This window comes from Mus pahari, chromosome 6, assembly GCF_900095145.1.
Source record: "Mus pahari chromosome 6, PAHARI_EIJ_v1.1, whole genome shotgun sequence".
Lineage (NCBI taxonomy): Eukaryota > Metazoa > Chordata > Mammalia > Rodentia > Muridae > Mus > Mus pahari.
Genome location: NC_034595.1, coordinates 75,747,515 through 75,760,971, shown reverse-complemented (window position 1 = coordinate 75,760,971; position 13,457 = coordinate 75,747,515). Strand labels below are relative to the sequence as shown.

Sequence of the window (13,457 nt, the reverse complement as noted above, 5' to 3'; positions counted from 1 at the left end):
AAAAAAAAAAAAAAAAAAAAAAAAGATGTTGTCCTCTGTCCTCCACATATGCCATGACATGTGCGCCCACGTGTACATATATCATGCATACAAACACAATGAAACCCCAGCAACAAGAGACAAAATCCCATATACGCAACCAGAGGGCCTTTAGAGATATCCGCTTTATAGATCCTGAAGAAAAGGACTTGATCTCTGAGACCATGCAGCTGACTGAGGCTGTAGGGTTGAGGCCTCTTTCTCTTTCTCTTTTTTTATTATGGTTTAAAAGTCCTTTTGTAGTAGATCTTAGCCAGAAGGCTGAGAGGCTATAGCACTGCCTTCCTTATCACAGTCCCTTTCCTGCTGAGTAGCCTTTCTTAGTGTGTGCTTAGCGGAAGCAGTATTATACATGGAGTAAAACTTTTTATTTTACATGTATTTTTTATTTAACCATGTGTGTTTTGGTGCCACAGCTTTGTGGAGGTCAGAGGACAATTTTCAGGAGTCGGTCCCAGGTTCAAACTCAAGTTATTAGACTTGGTGGCAAGTGACTTCACCCGCTGAGTCCTCACAGCAGCAGCAATGTATTTTAACATCTTGTTGGTGAGATTGTCTATGGACCTGTCTAAAGCCAGGAGTAGGCAGGACTTGCAGTGTGAATGGATGACTCTCACTGCCACTTAACTTGGAGCAGCTGTGTGCAGGCAGGCTAGCATGGACTCACACTTTCCTGAGGAAATGAGGGCTCAGGAGGGTCAAGTGCTGGGCAGGAAGTGGTGCAGCTAGAGCTAACAAAGTCAGAAAGGGTATCAGGTTTTCAAGAATATAGAGGCAACTTTTTGTTTGTTTGTTTTTTGTTTTTGAGACTGTTTCACAGTGTTCCCCTGGTTGGTCTAATACTCTGTGTAGACCAGGCTGGCCTGAGATTCACAGAGATTCGCCTGCTTCTGCCTCCTGAGCATGGGATTAAATGTGTGAATCACCACTGCTCAACTAGAGGTAGCTTTATAAGAGATGGCACATTAAAAATGCCAGAAGTAGGGGTGTGCTGTGTGTGTGTGTGTGTGTGTGTGTGTGTGTGTCTCAGTGCTTCAGAGCAATGGCTGCTCTTCCAGAGGACCCAGGTTCAGTTCCTAGCATCCACATTAGCTCACAACCATCTGTAATTCCAGTTCTAGGGTGTCTGAGGCTGTCTTCTGGTCTCTTTAGGCATCAGGCACACTTGTAATACACAGTCATGAAAGCAAAAGAGTCATATATATAAAATGAAAATTAATAATAAATTTAAAATATCAGATGTGGAACATGTATGGAGAGGGTAGAGGTATAGAGCATTGTGGGGAAATGTGTTAGACTGGGTGATCAGTTTGCTTTTGAAGGCAAAGCTTGAATTTTTTTTTTTTTTGAGACAAGATTTCCCTATTTAAGTTAGACTTACCTCAAATTTCAGTTTGTGATCCTTCTGCCTCAGCCTCATGGATGAGGGGATTGTATGTAGTACATTCTGCTCGAAACAATCACCATTTGAGAGTTCTAGGAATGCTGTACAAAGATTGTCTCCTAATTACACAGCATCCTTGGGAGATAGATGTTAGTCCATTTTATAGATTAGGAACCTGGTGCTTAAAGAGATTACATTTCGTATCTAGAATCACAGTTACAAATAGTTGACTTAGATTAACATAGAAGAAAGGGATTCCCAGACAATGCCTGAGTCATTTTTGGGTTTGGTTTGCTTGTATGTTTCCTTGTCCTCTTCCTTTTGAGGCATTGGAACAACAGGCAAAACACTTCATAACACATAAAACAAATCTAGCCAGTATGGTGTCACTCGCCTTTAATCCCAGCACTTGGGAGGCAGAGGCAGGCGGATTTCTGAATTCCAGCCTGGTCTGCAAAGTGAGTTCCAGGACAGCCAGGGCTATACAGAGAAACCCTGTCTCAAAAAACAAACAAACAAACAAACAAAACCAAAAAACTCAAATAAACAAAACAAAAAAACCAAAAAGAACTACTGAGCCATCTCTGAGTCCCATTTTTTTGACTAAGCATCTCTCTCTGTCTTTCTCCCTCTCTCTCTCCCCCCTCTTTCCCTCTTTCTCTTCCTCTTACCTTCTTTCCCTCCCTCTTGTTCTTTCTCCTTTTTTGTAGCTCTACAATGTTCTGGAACTTGCTATGTAGAACAAGGTGGGCTGGAATTCAGAAGTCTAACTACCTTTGCCTTCTGAGTTCTGGGATTAAAGGTGTGTGCCACCACCACCCATAAAAATAATTTTGAAAAAAACAGGCAAGTCTTTTTTTGAGACAGTATTGAACTATTAGCCTTGGTTGACCTAGCATTTTGTATAGACCAGGTTGGCCTTGAATTTATAGAGATTCACCTTGAGTGCTCTGAGTGCTTGTGCCTGCATGCATAGTTTTAAAAAAAATTTTTTTTAAAGATTTACTTATTTTCTTTATGTATATGACTACACTGTCACTCTTCAGTCACACCAGAAGAGGGCATCAGATCGCATTGCAGATGGTTGTGAGCCACCATGTGGTTGCTGGGATTTGAACTCTGGACCTTCGGAAGAGCAGTCGGGTGCTCTTACCCATTGAGCCATCTCACCAGCCCCTCTTCTGGCATACTTGAACTTCCGATCAGCCCACCTCCTTCCTCCCTGCAAGGATTACTTACAGGTGTGTGCCACCATGCCTGTTTATGTGGTGCTGTGGGTTGAACCTAGGCAAGGAGTCTACTGGCTGAGGTACATCCTCAGCCTTGCTTCTGCGTTCGTGAATATAGTCTCTGGATGCCATCCCCTTTCTGGAATACACTTCACTTTTTTGTAATGTCATAAAGAAGAAATAGGAATATGCAATGAGCATAGGACATTGCTTTGGAACAGAGGAGGTGCATAACTGTGAACTGTTTTTTTATTTTTGTTTTTTTAAAGATTTATTTATTATTATATCTAAGTACACTGTAGCTGTCTTCAGATACACCAGAAGAGGGCGTCAGAGCTCATTACAGATGGTTATGAGCCACCATGTGGTTGCTGGGATTTGAACTCAGGACCTTCGAAAGAGCAGTTGGTGCTCTTGACCACTGAGCCATCTCTCCAGCCCAACTGTGATATTGGGAAAGCTGGGACGTAGCTCAGTTTGTAGAGTACTTGCCTTTATTGTTAGAAGTTCTGGGTTGATCCTCAGCACCTAATAAGCCAGGTGTGGTGGCATATATGGTGACATATACCTCTAATTCCAGCACTCTGCAAGTGGGGAGCTCAATTATGTAGAAAGATCATGAATTGACCCTGTTTCAAAAGCCTTCCCCCACAGCAAAAAGTCGTAAAGGCATCTGATATAGACACACACGTAATTTACACAGGGTTTCATATAGCCGAGACTGGCCTTGAACTCTTGATCCTCTTCTATTTCTCAGGCTCTGGGATTATAAGCATTACCAATTTAACCCGACATTAGGTACTCAGAGTAATGGTAGTGTATACAAGGATATATCAAGATGAACTCATTGAACCCTGCATGCTATAGAAGTCTGTGTCAGAGATGATACTTTCCCGTTTTACTTGGTTTTGTCTCTACTGTTCTCTGTTTTAATTGTTTCTGGTCTAACTATATAGCCTTAATCTTACAATCCTGTCTCAGCTTCCCAAATGTCAGGATTGCCGGCAGGCACCCTTTACCCAGCCTTACTGTCTTATTTTATAGTTAGGGAAGTGACAGCTCAGAGAAGTTCAGTGATTTATTTGCCCAAGGTCACAGATTGTTAAGAGGTAAAACATGGATTGAACCTAGGTCTGAGAACTCTAAATTTAGCTCCCTTACCACAGTGGCCTCCTGTTACTCTGTTTTCCCTTCATAGTATTTTATAAGCCCTTGGATTAGTTGGTAGTAATTTTAGTACAACTGGCAACTGCTTGCTTAGTGCCGAGTCATTGTTGCCCCTCTCTGTCCTTAATAGGCCAAGGAACCTACTACGGTGGTGCTTGTGACCTGCCTGGCTCTGGGATGAGCCCTCTCATCCTTGGACAGGGCTCAGCCAAGGGAGGAGGGAGGAACAGGGTAATGAGCTGGCTCAAGGACACAGATTTACTGAGCACTACAGAGTCTTGTTCTGTCAGGTGACACGTTGCATGTGTTTTCGGAGAGAACTAACTGCTGCTTCTTCCTTTTGTCTTCTAGCCCGGCTTTCGAAAACGCCTGGGTTTGCTGGAGAAAAAGAAAGATTACAAACTTCGTGCAAAGTGAGTCCAGTATTTCTGGTAGAGGTGCTGCCAAGAGAGCTTACAACATCCCTGTACTACAGCTAAAGTGCCTAAGTGTCTAACTGCGGAATAATTTCCTGACATTAATAACATACCCAAAGCTCTGGCAGCCTATTGACTACGTTGCTGTGACCCCAGGCTTCCCTGTGTAATCTTTTATGTCCTTCCAGATGGTTTCGCACAGTGCTGTTGGTTTGCCTCCGTCGCGCTGTCTGAATCTTTTTGCTCCCTTTTCTTGAAGTGAAAGATACGATCTAAAACTCCATTTGCTGAGTCTCTTGCATCATTATGTGTGGTGTGGGATGAAGAGATGTGAAAGACGGATTCATGAGCCTGAGAGTGGGTGATGAACTCTGAAAAGACTTTATAAACAATTCTGTCCATTCTTCTCTTTGGCACGTCATTTGCAAACGCCTGTAACTGCTGATGAGATACAAGTCAGCTGGGCTCTTAAGCTCCTGGTGTGCCCGGTGGGGATAATTTTTCTATAGGTCCCAGGTTTTAATTTTTTAAAAATTTATTTACTATATTTTAGTTTTGGAGATAAAGTTTCACTATGTAGCCCTGGCTGGCCTGAAACGCACTGTGTAGAACAGGCTGACCTTAGATTTTCGGCTATCCATTCAACGGTCTCTGCCTCGGATTTATGCCTGTGAAGAGGGCATCAGATGCCGTCGGAATCGGCGTTACACAGTTGTTAGCTGTCAAGTCTGTTCTGGGAATTGAACCTGGGTCCTCTGAAAGAGTCGTTAGTGTTTTTAACTACTGACCTATCTCTCCCCTCAGGTTTTTTTCTCGTAATTTTATTTTATTTTTCTGACAGTCTCCCAGTGTTTCTAGGCTGGCCTCAACTTAAAGCTCTCCTACTTCATTCAGCCTCTAGTTCTGGGATTACAGTTTTATATACCATGCCTGGCTGGTACTAGAGGTTTTTGTTCTTGTTATTTGAGATAGGATTTTTCTGTGTAGACCAGGCTGGCCTCCAACTCAGAGATCCACCTGCCTCTGTTTCCCTAAGTTTAAAGGCACATACCACGCTCACTGTACTGATTGCTCTCCTTTTTGTGATGTGGGAAATGAGACTTTCTGAACCTTATGCCTTCTTCCAGAGAAGCTCTCTACTGGGGAGAGTGCCAGGTCAGGCAGGGCTCTAGGAGATACACGTATGTGTCTGTTTGGTAGGTTACTATAATACTCACCTTATATATGGTATATGTATGAAAATCAGTACTTAGGAATAGAATGGATATTCAGCTAACCCGGGGTTACTTATACAAACCACTCAGTATGGCTGCAGAAGTCAGCACTCTTGTGCTGTGTGGCAGTCAGTGGGGCCTGAGTCATGGCAACAGCTTGGTGTTGAAGCGCAACCCTTATGAGGAGTTTAGAGACAAGTAATTATAGCTGTGGCTGGGACAGAGGCCTTTAAAAAAATTTTTTTTTTAAAAGATTTATTTATTTATTTATTTATTTATTATATGTAAGTACACTGTAGCTCCAGAAGAGGGAGTCAGATCTCATTACGGATGGTTATGAGCCACCATGTGGTTGCTGGGATTTGAACTCAGGACCTTTGGAAGAGCAGTCAGATGCTCTTACCTGCTGAGCCATCTCACCAGCCCTAAACTTTTTTTTAAGATGCATTTATTTATTATATATAAGTAAGTACTCTGTAGCTGTTTTCAGACACACAAGAAGAGAGGGTATCTGATCTCATTACAGATGGTTGTGAGCCACTGTGTGGGATTTGAACTCAGGACATCTGGAAGAGCAGTCAGTGCTTTTAACCACTGAGCCAACTCTCCAGCTCTCTCTCTCTGAGACCCCAGAAGAGGGCATCGGATTTCATTACGGATGGTTGTGAGCCACCATGTCACCAGCTCTCGCTCTGGCCCTACCGAGGGCCCTTAAGATCGTGGGTTTTATGGAGAGCCTGATTCAGTATTAGTGGATCTGCTCACGGCTTTGTGTGTTTAAGACATTTTGTTTTAGGTGGTCATTGGTTTGTTTGCTTTGAGAGTATTTGACTGATTGTTGAGACAGACTCTCACTGTAAGTCTGATTGATTTGAAATTTGTGATTCTCCTGCCTCAGTCTCCCGAGTGTTGAGGTAACATGTGTATGTCCATGTTATGAAGTTTTAAAAGCATTCAGTTAGTTCATTTGTGTGGGAAGTTTTATTTTTTCCCTTTTTTTGCAACCAATTTCTTCTGACTTGCTTTTTTTAGTGACTATCATAAAAAACAAGATTTCCTCAGAGCTCTCCGGAAGAAGGCTCTTGAAAAAAATCCAGATGAATTCTACTATAAAATGACTCGGGCCAAGCTTCAGGTAGGCACAAAACAGATAATAGTTGATGCAGCCCTCCCTATGTGTTGGGAAATAAGGATGGGGAATAAGGCGGAGCAAGGAAGCATCCTTGGTTTAACTTGGCCCTTGTCCAGTCAGGCCGGGTGCTCCTGGTGAGAGGCAGATTGTCCCTTCCTGCTCCTCCTACCTTTGCACTATCTTCTGTTTGTTTTTATTTTGATATTGCAACTGGAACCCAGTAGGTTTGTATACTAGACAAAGTGCTACCCCTTAGTTGTGTGCACCCCAGCTTCTTATTTGAAGGGTGAATAACTGGAGGTGTCTTCTGTTCAAGGTGGACATCAGTAGCCTGAGGCTCTGGATAGCTCTTGATGTGGGCATCTGCTTGTCTTTGTTTTACATTTGAATTATGCTAACAGCTTACTAATGATCGTACACAACTAAGGACTGTCCTGTCAAACCTCAATCTTAGGATGGAGTTCATATTTTCAAAGAGAACAAGGAAGAAGTAACAGCAGAGCAGCTGAAGCTGATGAGGACTCAGGACATCAAGTACATAGAGATGAAAAGAGTTGCAGAGGCAAAGGTAACACTTAACTCTTTGTTCTGATGTACTTTGTTGGATAAGAAAGGACCCAGCAGATTGTGGCTGTGTATATCTCTTATCCCAGCGCTTGGGGGGGGGGGCAATAAATATGGAGGCTCTGGTTTAAACAACAACAGCAACAGAAGAAAGGATTTTGTAATCTCAAATTATCAGTGTAGCCGGGCGGTGGTGGCACACACCTTTAATCCCAGCACTTGGGAGGCAGAGGCAGGTGGATTTCTGAGTTCGAGGCCAGCCTGGTATACAAAGTGAGTTTCAGGACAGCCAGGGCTATACAGAGAAACCCTGTCTGGAAAAAAACAAAAAACAAAACAAAACAAAAGTTAGCAGTTTATTCCAGGCTTCAGTATGCTTGGGTGCAATGGTGATTTAGAAATATAAGCAGTATGGTGGGATAGAGTTCAGGTTTGAGAATACGGCATATATAGGTTAAATTCAGGCTCTGCTAGTTTCTAGCCCCATGGTTATGAACCAGTTAATTTCCTTGTGAATGCTTATTTCTTTTTTGTTTTGTTTTTCGAGACAGGTTTTCTCTGTGTAGTCATAGCTGTCCTGGAACTTACTGTGTAGACCACAGAAATCTGACATGAGAATGCTTATTTTTGTCATATATTTTCAATATTGAGTTTTGTGTCACACCTAGTCTAGTACTTGATATATAGGTGGTGCTTGGAATATGTAAGTGCTTTCATTTCAAAGAATCAAGCCATTGAGAACAAAGTATAGTGACAGGCAAGCGTGATGATGCCAGATGAGAGTCAGTACCTAAAAATACCAAAAAAGAAAAGAATAAAACCAATTCTTTGGCTGACAGTGATGATATGAAATGTCTAAGTTCTTGCAAGTTTATTTCTGAGACTCTGGAGGAACCCACTTTAAAGAGACCATGTTTGTGTTCCAGAAAATTGAAAGATTGAAGTCAGAGCTCCATCTGCTGGATTTCCAGGGGAAGCAGCAGAAGAAGCACGTGTTCTTTTTTGACACCAAAAAGGAAGGTATGAAATGTCTGGGATGGTCTGCCACGTCACTGTCTGTCATGTGCTGTTAGGGACAACCTGTGCCTTAAAGATTGTCTTGCATTTCAGTTGAACGGTTTGATATTGCAACTCACTTGCAGACGGCGCCAGAACTAGTTGACAGGGTCTATAATAGACCCAGGATTGAGACCTTGCAGAAGGAAAGAGTGAAAGGAGTCACCCCTCAGACTGGACTCAAGGTATGAGTCTCCATTTGCACTCAGATGGGCATGTGGGGGAGTCTTGGTTTCTTTGGCCACTGCATTTCATATATTTGTGGAAAGCTTAAACCTTGGTTGACAGAGTGGAAAGAGGACTTGGTGATGGGGGTGGAGGTGGAGGTTTGTTTCAGAGGACATGGGCTGTTGTCAGGACTTAGGTTTTGGGTTTGAATTCTGGCACTGATCTGGTCCTTTGTGTTTTTAATGCATGGATCCTTTGCCAACATTTAGAGAGCATAGAGCAGGGAAGGGGCGTTGGAGTCAGAGATGTGTGTGCTGCCTTGGTCCCGAGCCTTTGCAGTGGGTGCACATATTGATGTGATGTGTGCTGTCTTGGTCCTGAGCCTTCGAAGTGGGTGCACATATTGATGTGGTGTGTGCTGCCTTGGTCCTGAGCCTTTAGCAGTAGGTACACATATTAAAATGTTTTCATAGTACTCGTTTGTAACCAAGATTGTGTATTGGCTTTTCCTTATGGTGCTTTCTATCACATAACTGGGTTGTGGAGATGACAGGATTTTTCTCAAAGCCTTCTGGAGTTGAACTCTCACTTCTGACTGATTCATTTAAAAAAAAATGCTGTCAATGTGTTTCAAGCAGACAGCTGTTCTGTTTTGATTTGAATCATTTACACCGCATCAGTTTTGCTTCCAATGTTTAATTTCACAGCAGTTTCCTCTAGCTCAGAGGCAGCTAAACTTGCTTTAGTAATATAAATACCCCTAATTAGTTTGACTATATTGGGTAATCCCATAAATTTGACAGTCTGTGCAATAAAGTGAAAACAAAAGCTGTCTGCAACCACTGCTGTGAGGCTGTCGTGGAGCTGAGGAGCCGGAGCCGAGGCCCGGGCTAGCCCGCTAGAGCAGTTCAGCCGAGGAGCTGGCTCAGGGCTTCTCGTGATAACCCTGCCTGTCACTTAGCTGTATTTTCAGTCAGCCGAGTCATTGCTGCTCCTCAGGTAGTACAGTGGTCGTCACAGACCCCACAGAATGGTCTGCCATCCTGCAGTTACATAGTCACTTTCATCAAGAGTCTGCTGCAAGTCTGCAGCTTGAAGTGACTGGCTTGAGGAGGTCTGTGAGCATCCACTCCCAACACTGAAATTTTGTGTGTATATGCATATATAGGTTTCTGCATTTACAGGTTGAACATTCTTAGTCCAAAATAGCAAAATCTAGAATCCTTCAAAATATGCAGTGTTTTGAGTGCCGATAGGATACAAGTGGAAAATTGTACACCTGATTTCCTATGATGGGCTACAGTTAAGATGCGGGCATGCCAAAAATACTGTGTGAAGTTATTGTCAGGCCATACAATACAAGGGATACATGAAAAATAAATAATCTCTTATTTAGACTTGGGTCTCATCCTTAAAGTATCTCATGCACATGCAAATATTCCAAACACCCCCAAATTTGAGATCCAAACACGCCAGTTGCAAGCATTTCGGATGAGCTATACTCGATCTGTATTCTGTCTCGAAGAAGAAGCCAGAGTGGTTAGTTTCTCTGAAGCTTACCGAGTCTCTGAAGTCTAAGGACTCCCATAGTCTCTGAAGTGTCCCTGTCAGGCCATCCATGCTGACAATGCTCCTTGTTGTCTGTGAGATTTAGATCTGGGTTCTCAGGCCCGGCACGGAGCTCACCCCTGAGCCTTCTCTTGCTCAGCTCACTTGGGCAGGTGCAGCCCTCAGCTCCAGTAATCGGGGTGCTCAGAGGGGGAGGCTACTTAGCACACCTCTGGGAGCACTCTGGGAAGTGGGGTGCTCAGGACAGTCCTGACTGATGGATGCTTTTCTTTGGGTCTCATTCTGCACCTGTAAAGTGATATTGATAGGAAGTCTCCATGGTTGCTGTAAGTCTCACTTACAGAATGAACTGGTTTTAAAGGAGGTATCCTTACTGTAATGGCGCTGAGTCCATACTGGAAGGAGGGAGCTGCTGGCACCATTGATGCAGTTGGACTCAGGAACCAGGGTCTCACTCATGTTTGCCTTGTTTTACTGAGAATAAGTGTTTCTTCTGCAGCGGATAGCCAAGGAGCGACAGAAGCAGTATGAGTGTTTGACGCAGCGCATCGAGCGGGAGAAGCAGCTGTTCGTTGTTGCCCAGAAAATCCAGACACGCAAAGACCTCATGGTAAGGGGAGGGGGCCTCGAGCCTTCTCTTCTTTTTTCTTTCTTTTTTCTTGTAAAGGTCTTAACTGAGACTGGGTCTAGGCTGTGTGTAAATCAACACCAGTGAAATGTCTGCTCCTTGGGGGCAGTGGTTTGAGCCGATGTCTATTGCTCTGACACTGTTGAAGTGTTCCTTGATTAAGAAGGTAATAAGGGGGTTATTAGTCGGTGCTTTGGAGCAGCAAAGGGTAGGATCAGGTAGCATATGGACTTTATAGCTTATGAGCAGCTCCCGTAACATTTAAACAGGTTAACAAAACAGTGCATGCCACTCACTGGTGTTTAAAAATAGACAACATTGTGCAGTTAAACAGCAGAGCTAAGGAATTTAAGAAGCCCTTTCGAATCACCGCTCCTCTAAATGTCAGATTCTCCAGCCTCGAAGATCATTTAGGTTGGCCTTTCTCAACTGGGGTTCCGAGAGAGAATTAAATTTATAATTTAAACAAAATAATTACTTAAGTTGCTCTCTCCTCAATTTTCCCAAAGACTGTCCTCAGCTGGTAGCATTCTTTGGGCTGCCAGAGAGGTTAGGTGGCTCCATACAGGGTGCCTAGGGATCTTCTGAGTTGGAGAAGAGTTGTGTGGGCTGCCCTTAGCCGGATTACTGAAGACTCTGCTGCTTTATGAGGCCTGTTGATGTTTACTGCTCATCTTTTTCCTCTTGCAGGATAAAACACAGAAGGTGAAGGTGAAGAAAGAAACAGTGAACTCCCCAGCTATTTACAGATTCCAGACTCGCCGAAAACGTTGATGGGTTAAAATTAAGTCCCAGCATTCTGTATCGAAAAAAATTCTTATCTTTTTCCTCCTTTCTTTTGTAATAACTTCAGATTTTATTAATTCAAATGGCTTGGTCTTCCTGTTTTGTAATCATGACTTATTGTCAACCTGAGACTTGACGTCTTTCTATGACAGTAGTAAAGCAGCCGGGCATTGGTGGCGCACACCTTTAATCCCAGCACTTGGGAGGCAGAGGCAGGCGGATTTCTGAGTTCGAGCCCAGCCTGATCTACAAAGTGAGTTCCAGGACAGCCAGGGCTACACAGAGAAACCCTGTCTCAAAAAACCAAAAAGAAAGAGAAAAAGAAAGAAAGAGAGAGAGAGAGAGAGAAAGAAAGAAAATAGTAAAGTCCCTTCCTAGAATCATTGTTTCTGTGTTGATGATTGAGTCTCTTACATATAGTACTTATTTTTCCCTAGGAGAGTTATATAATCTCCTATAACAAAGTAGAAAATAGATGAATACATTTCCATTCTCAGTATTTAAGAACAATATATTTATCCCATAGCAAGAGCTAGGGTTACTTATGTGAACAGCTGCGAAGGGCATTCAGCTGCGAAGGGCATTCTGGTTTATGTTCCCCATTTGGGAGAGTTATACATTGGTTTTTGTTTATGTTTTGTCATTCTCTTTATAGTAAATTTTACATTCTAATTTTTAATTAACTCATTAGCTCTATTCCATTTTTATAACATTACTGAATTTTTCAAAAGTAATATAAAACCATAGTAAAAAGTAAAATCCTTGTGTGTGTGTGTATGTGTGTCTGTGTGCGCATGCATGCGTGTGTGTGTGTGTGTGTGTGTGTGTGCCTGCCTGTGTGTGCTTGTGTGAGTGCACACGTTGGGGCTGCCCCAGAGTCATCCCCTAGAGTAAGTCCCCTTGTTTTCAGACACTGTCTCATTGGCCTCCAGCTCACTGCCTGTGGGCCTCAGGGACCCACCTGTCTCTGCCTCCCAAGTGCTGGGATTGAAAGTCAGGTGACAACTTAGATTTGGTTCTTCCCTCCTTCCACTGTGAGGTTCCAGAACTCAAACCAGGTTGTCAGGCTTGGAGGCAGGCACCCTTACCTGCTGAGCCATCCTATCAGCTCCCAGGCTCGGCTTTTAAAGTGGGTTCTAGAGCCGGCACTGGTGGTACACATCTTTAACCCCAGCACTTGGGAGGCAGAAGCAAGCAGGTCAACATTAGCCTGGTCTACAGAGTGAGTTTCAGGACAGCCAGGGCTACACAGAGAAACCCTGTCTCCAATAAACAAAACAAAAACAACAAAAATGTGGATTCTGGGAGTCAAAGTTAAATTCTTATATTTGCTCAGCAACTGAACTGGAAGTTTTGTTTGTTTGTTTTTGAGATGGGATCTCATGGTGCTCTGGCTGACCTAAAATTTGCTATGTAGCTAAGGATGACCTTGGACTTCTGATTGTTCTGCCTCTATCCCAAGGGCTGGAATTACAGACATGCCAAAAACACCTGGCTGAAGCAATCTGTCTTAAGAATGAAATGTTTTGTATAGTTGGGAGAGGGATCTTCATCTTATTATTTATTTGAGTGGCTTCATAAGTTGTCTAAGAGTCCATTTCTCCCTCCTTGCATGTAAAAATAAACACACTTAGAATTAGGACCTCATAGGGCTCCTGTCCAGGACGCTCACATCACAACATCAGGGCTGGCTCTGTTCCTGCCCCTCTCCTCCGGGCCAGTTGCTGATTCCAAGGTCATAAATGACTTCATCTGAGAATACAGACCCCAGGCTATATGGAGCTGATTCTTAGCCTCTTCCTAGGTCCCACCCTTCCCTTCCTTGCCCTTATATAGGGAAGGTAGGCCATGGCCAGTCAGAACAGGACTGAGCATGCTTGAGGAAGATGTGGAAGAACTGAGACCAGGGTTCTGGGTGCCTTGTTCACATCCCACATTCTGGGGAGGAACAGCTACATTGGTCTGAGAGATTTTCTTTTTTAAATGTGTAGATGAGTGTTTTGCCTTAGCACCACATACATTCCTGCTGCCTACAGGGGCCAGAAGAGGGTGTAAGATCCCATGAAAGAAGTTGTAGTTGATTGTGAACACCGTATGGGTTCTGG

At 43.4% G+C, this 13,457-nt stretch overlaps 1 protein-coding gene across 1 annotated transcript in view; it reads left to right on the top strand.

The window, feature by feature from the left end:
• The window catches only part of Utp11 (UTP11 small subunit processome component), a 13,731-nt gene extending 2,250 nt beyond the window's left edge, over window positions 1-11,481 (top strand). The window contains exons 2-8 of the mRNA XM_021200696.1: window positions 4,171-4,232; window positions 6,482-6,584; window positions 7,036-7,149; window positions 8,072-8,165; window positions 8,256-8,386; window positions 10,438-10,548; window positions 11,257-11,481. Of these exons, the coding sequence (XP_021056355.1) occupies window positions 4,171-4,232; window positions 6,482-6,584; window positions 7,036-7,149; window positions 8,072-8,165; window positions 8,256-8,386; window positions 10,438-10,548; window positions 11,257-11,340 (699 nt within the window). The 3' untranslated portion in view covers window positions 11,341-11,481. The remainder of the gene's footprint in view (window positions 1-4,170; window positions 4,233-6,481; window positions 6,585-7,035; window positions 7,150-8,071; window positions 8,166-8,255; window positions 8,387-10,437; window positions 10,549-11,256) is intronic.
• The last annotated feature ends 1,976 nt before the right edge of the window (window positions 11,482-13,457 follow it).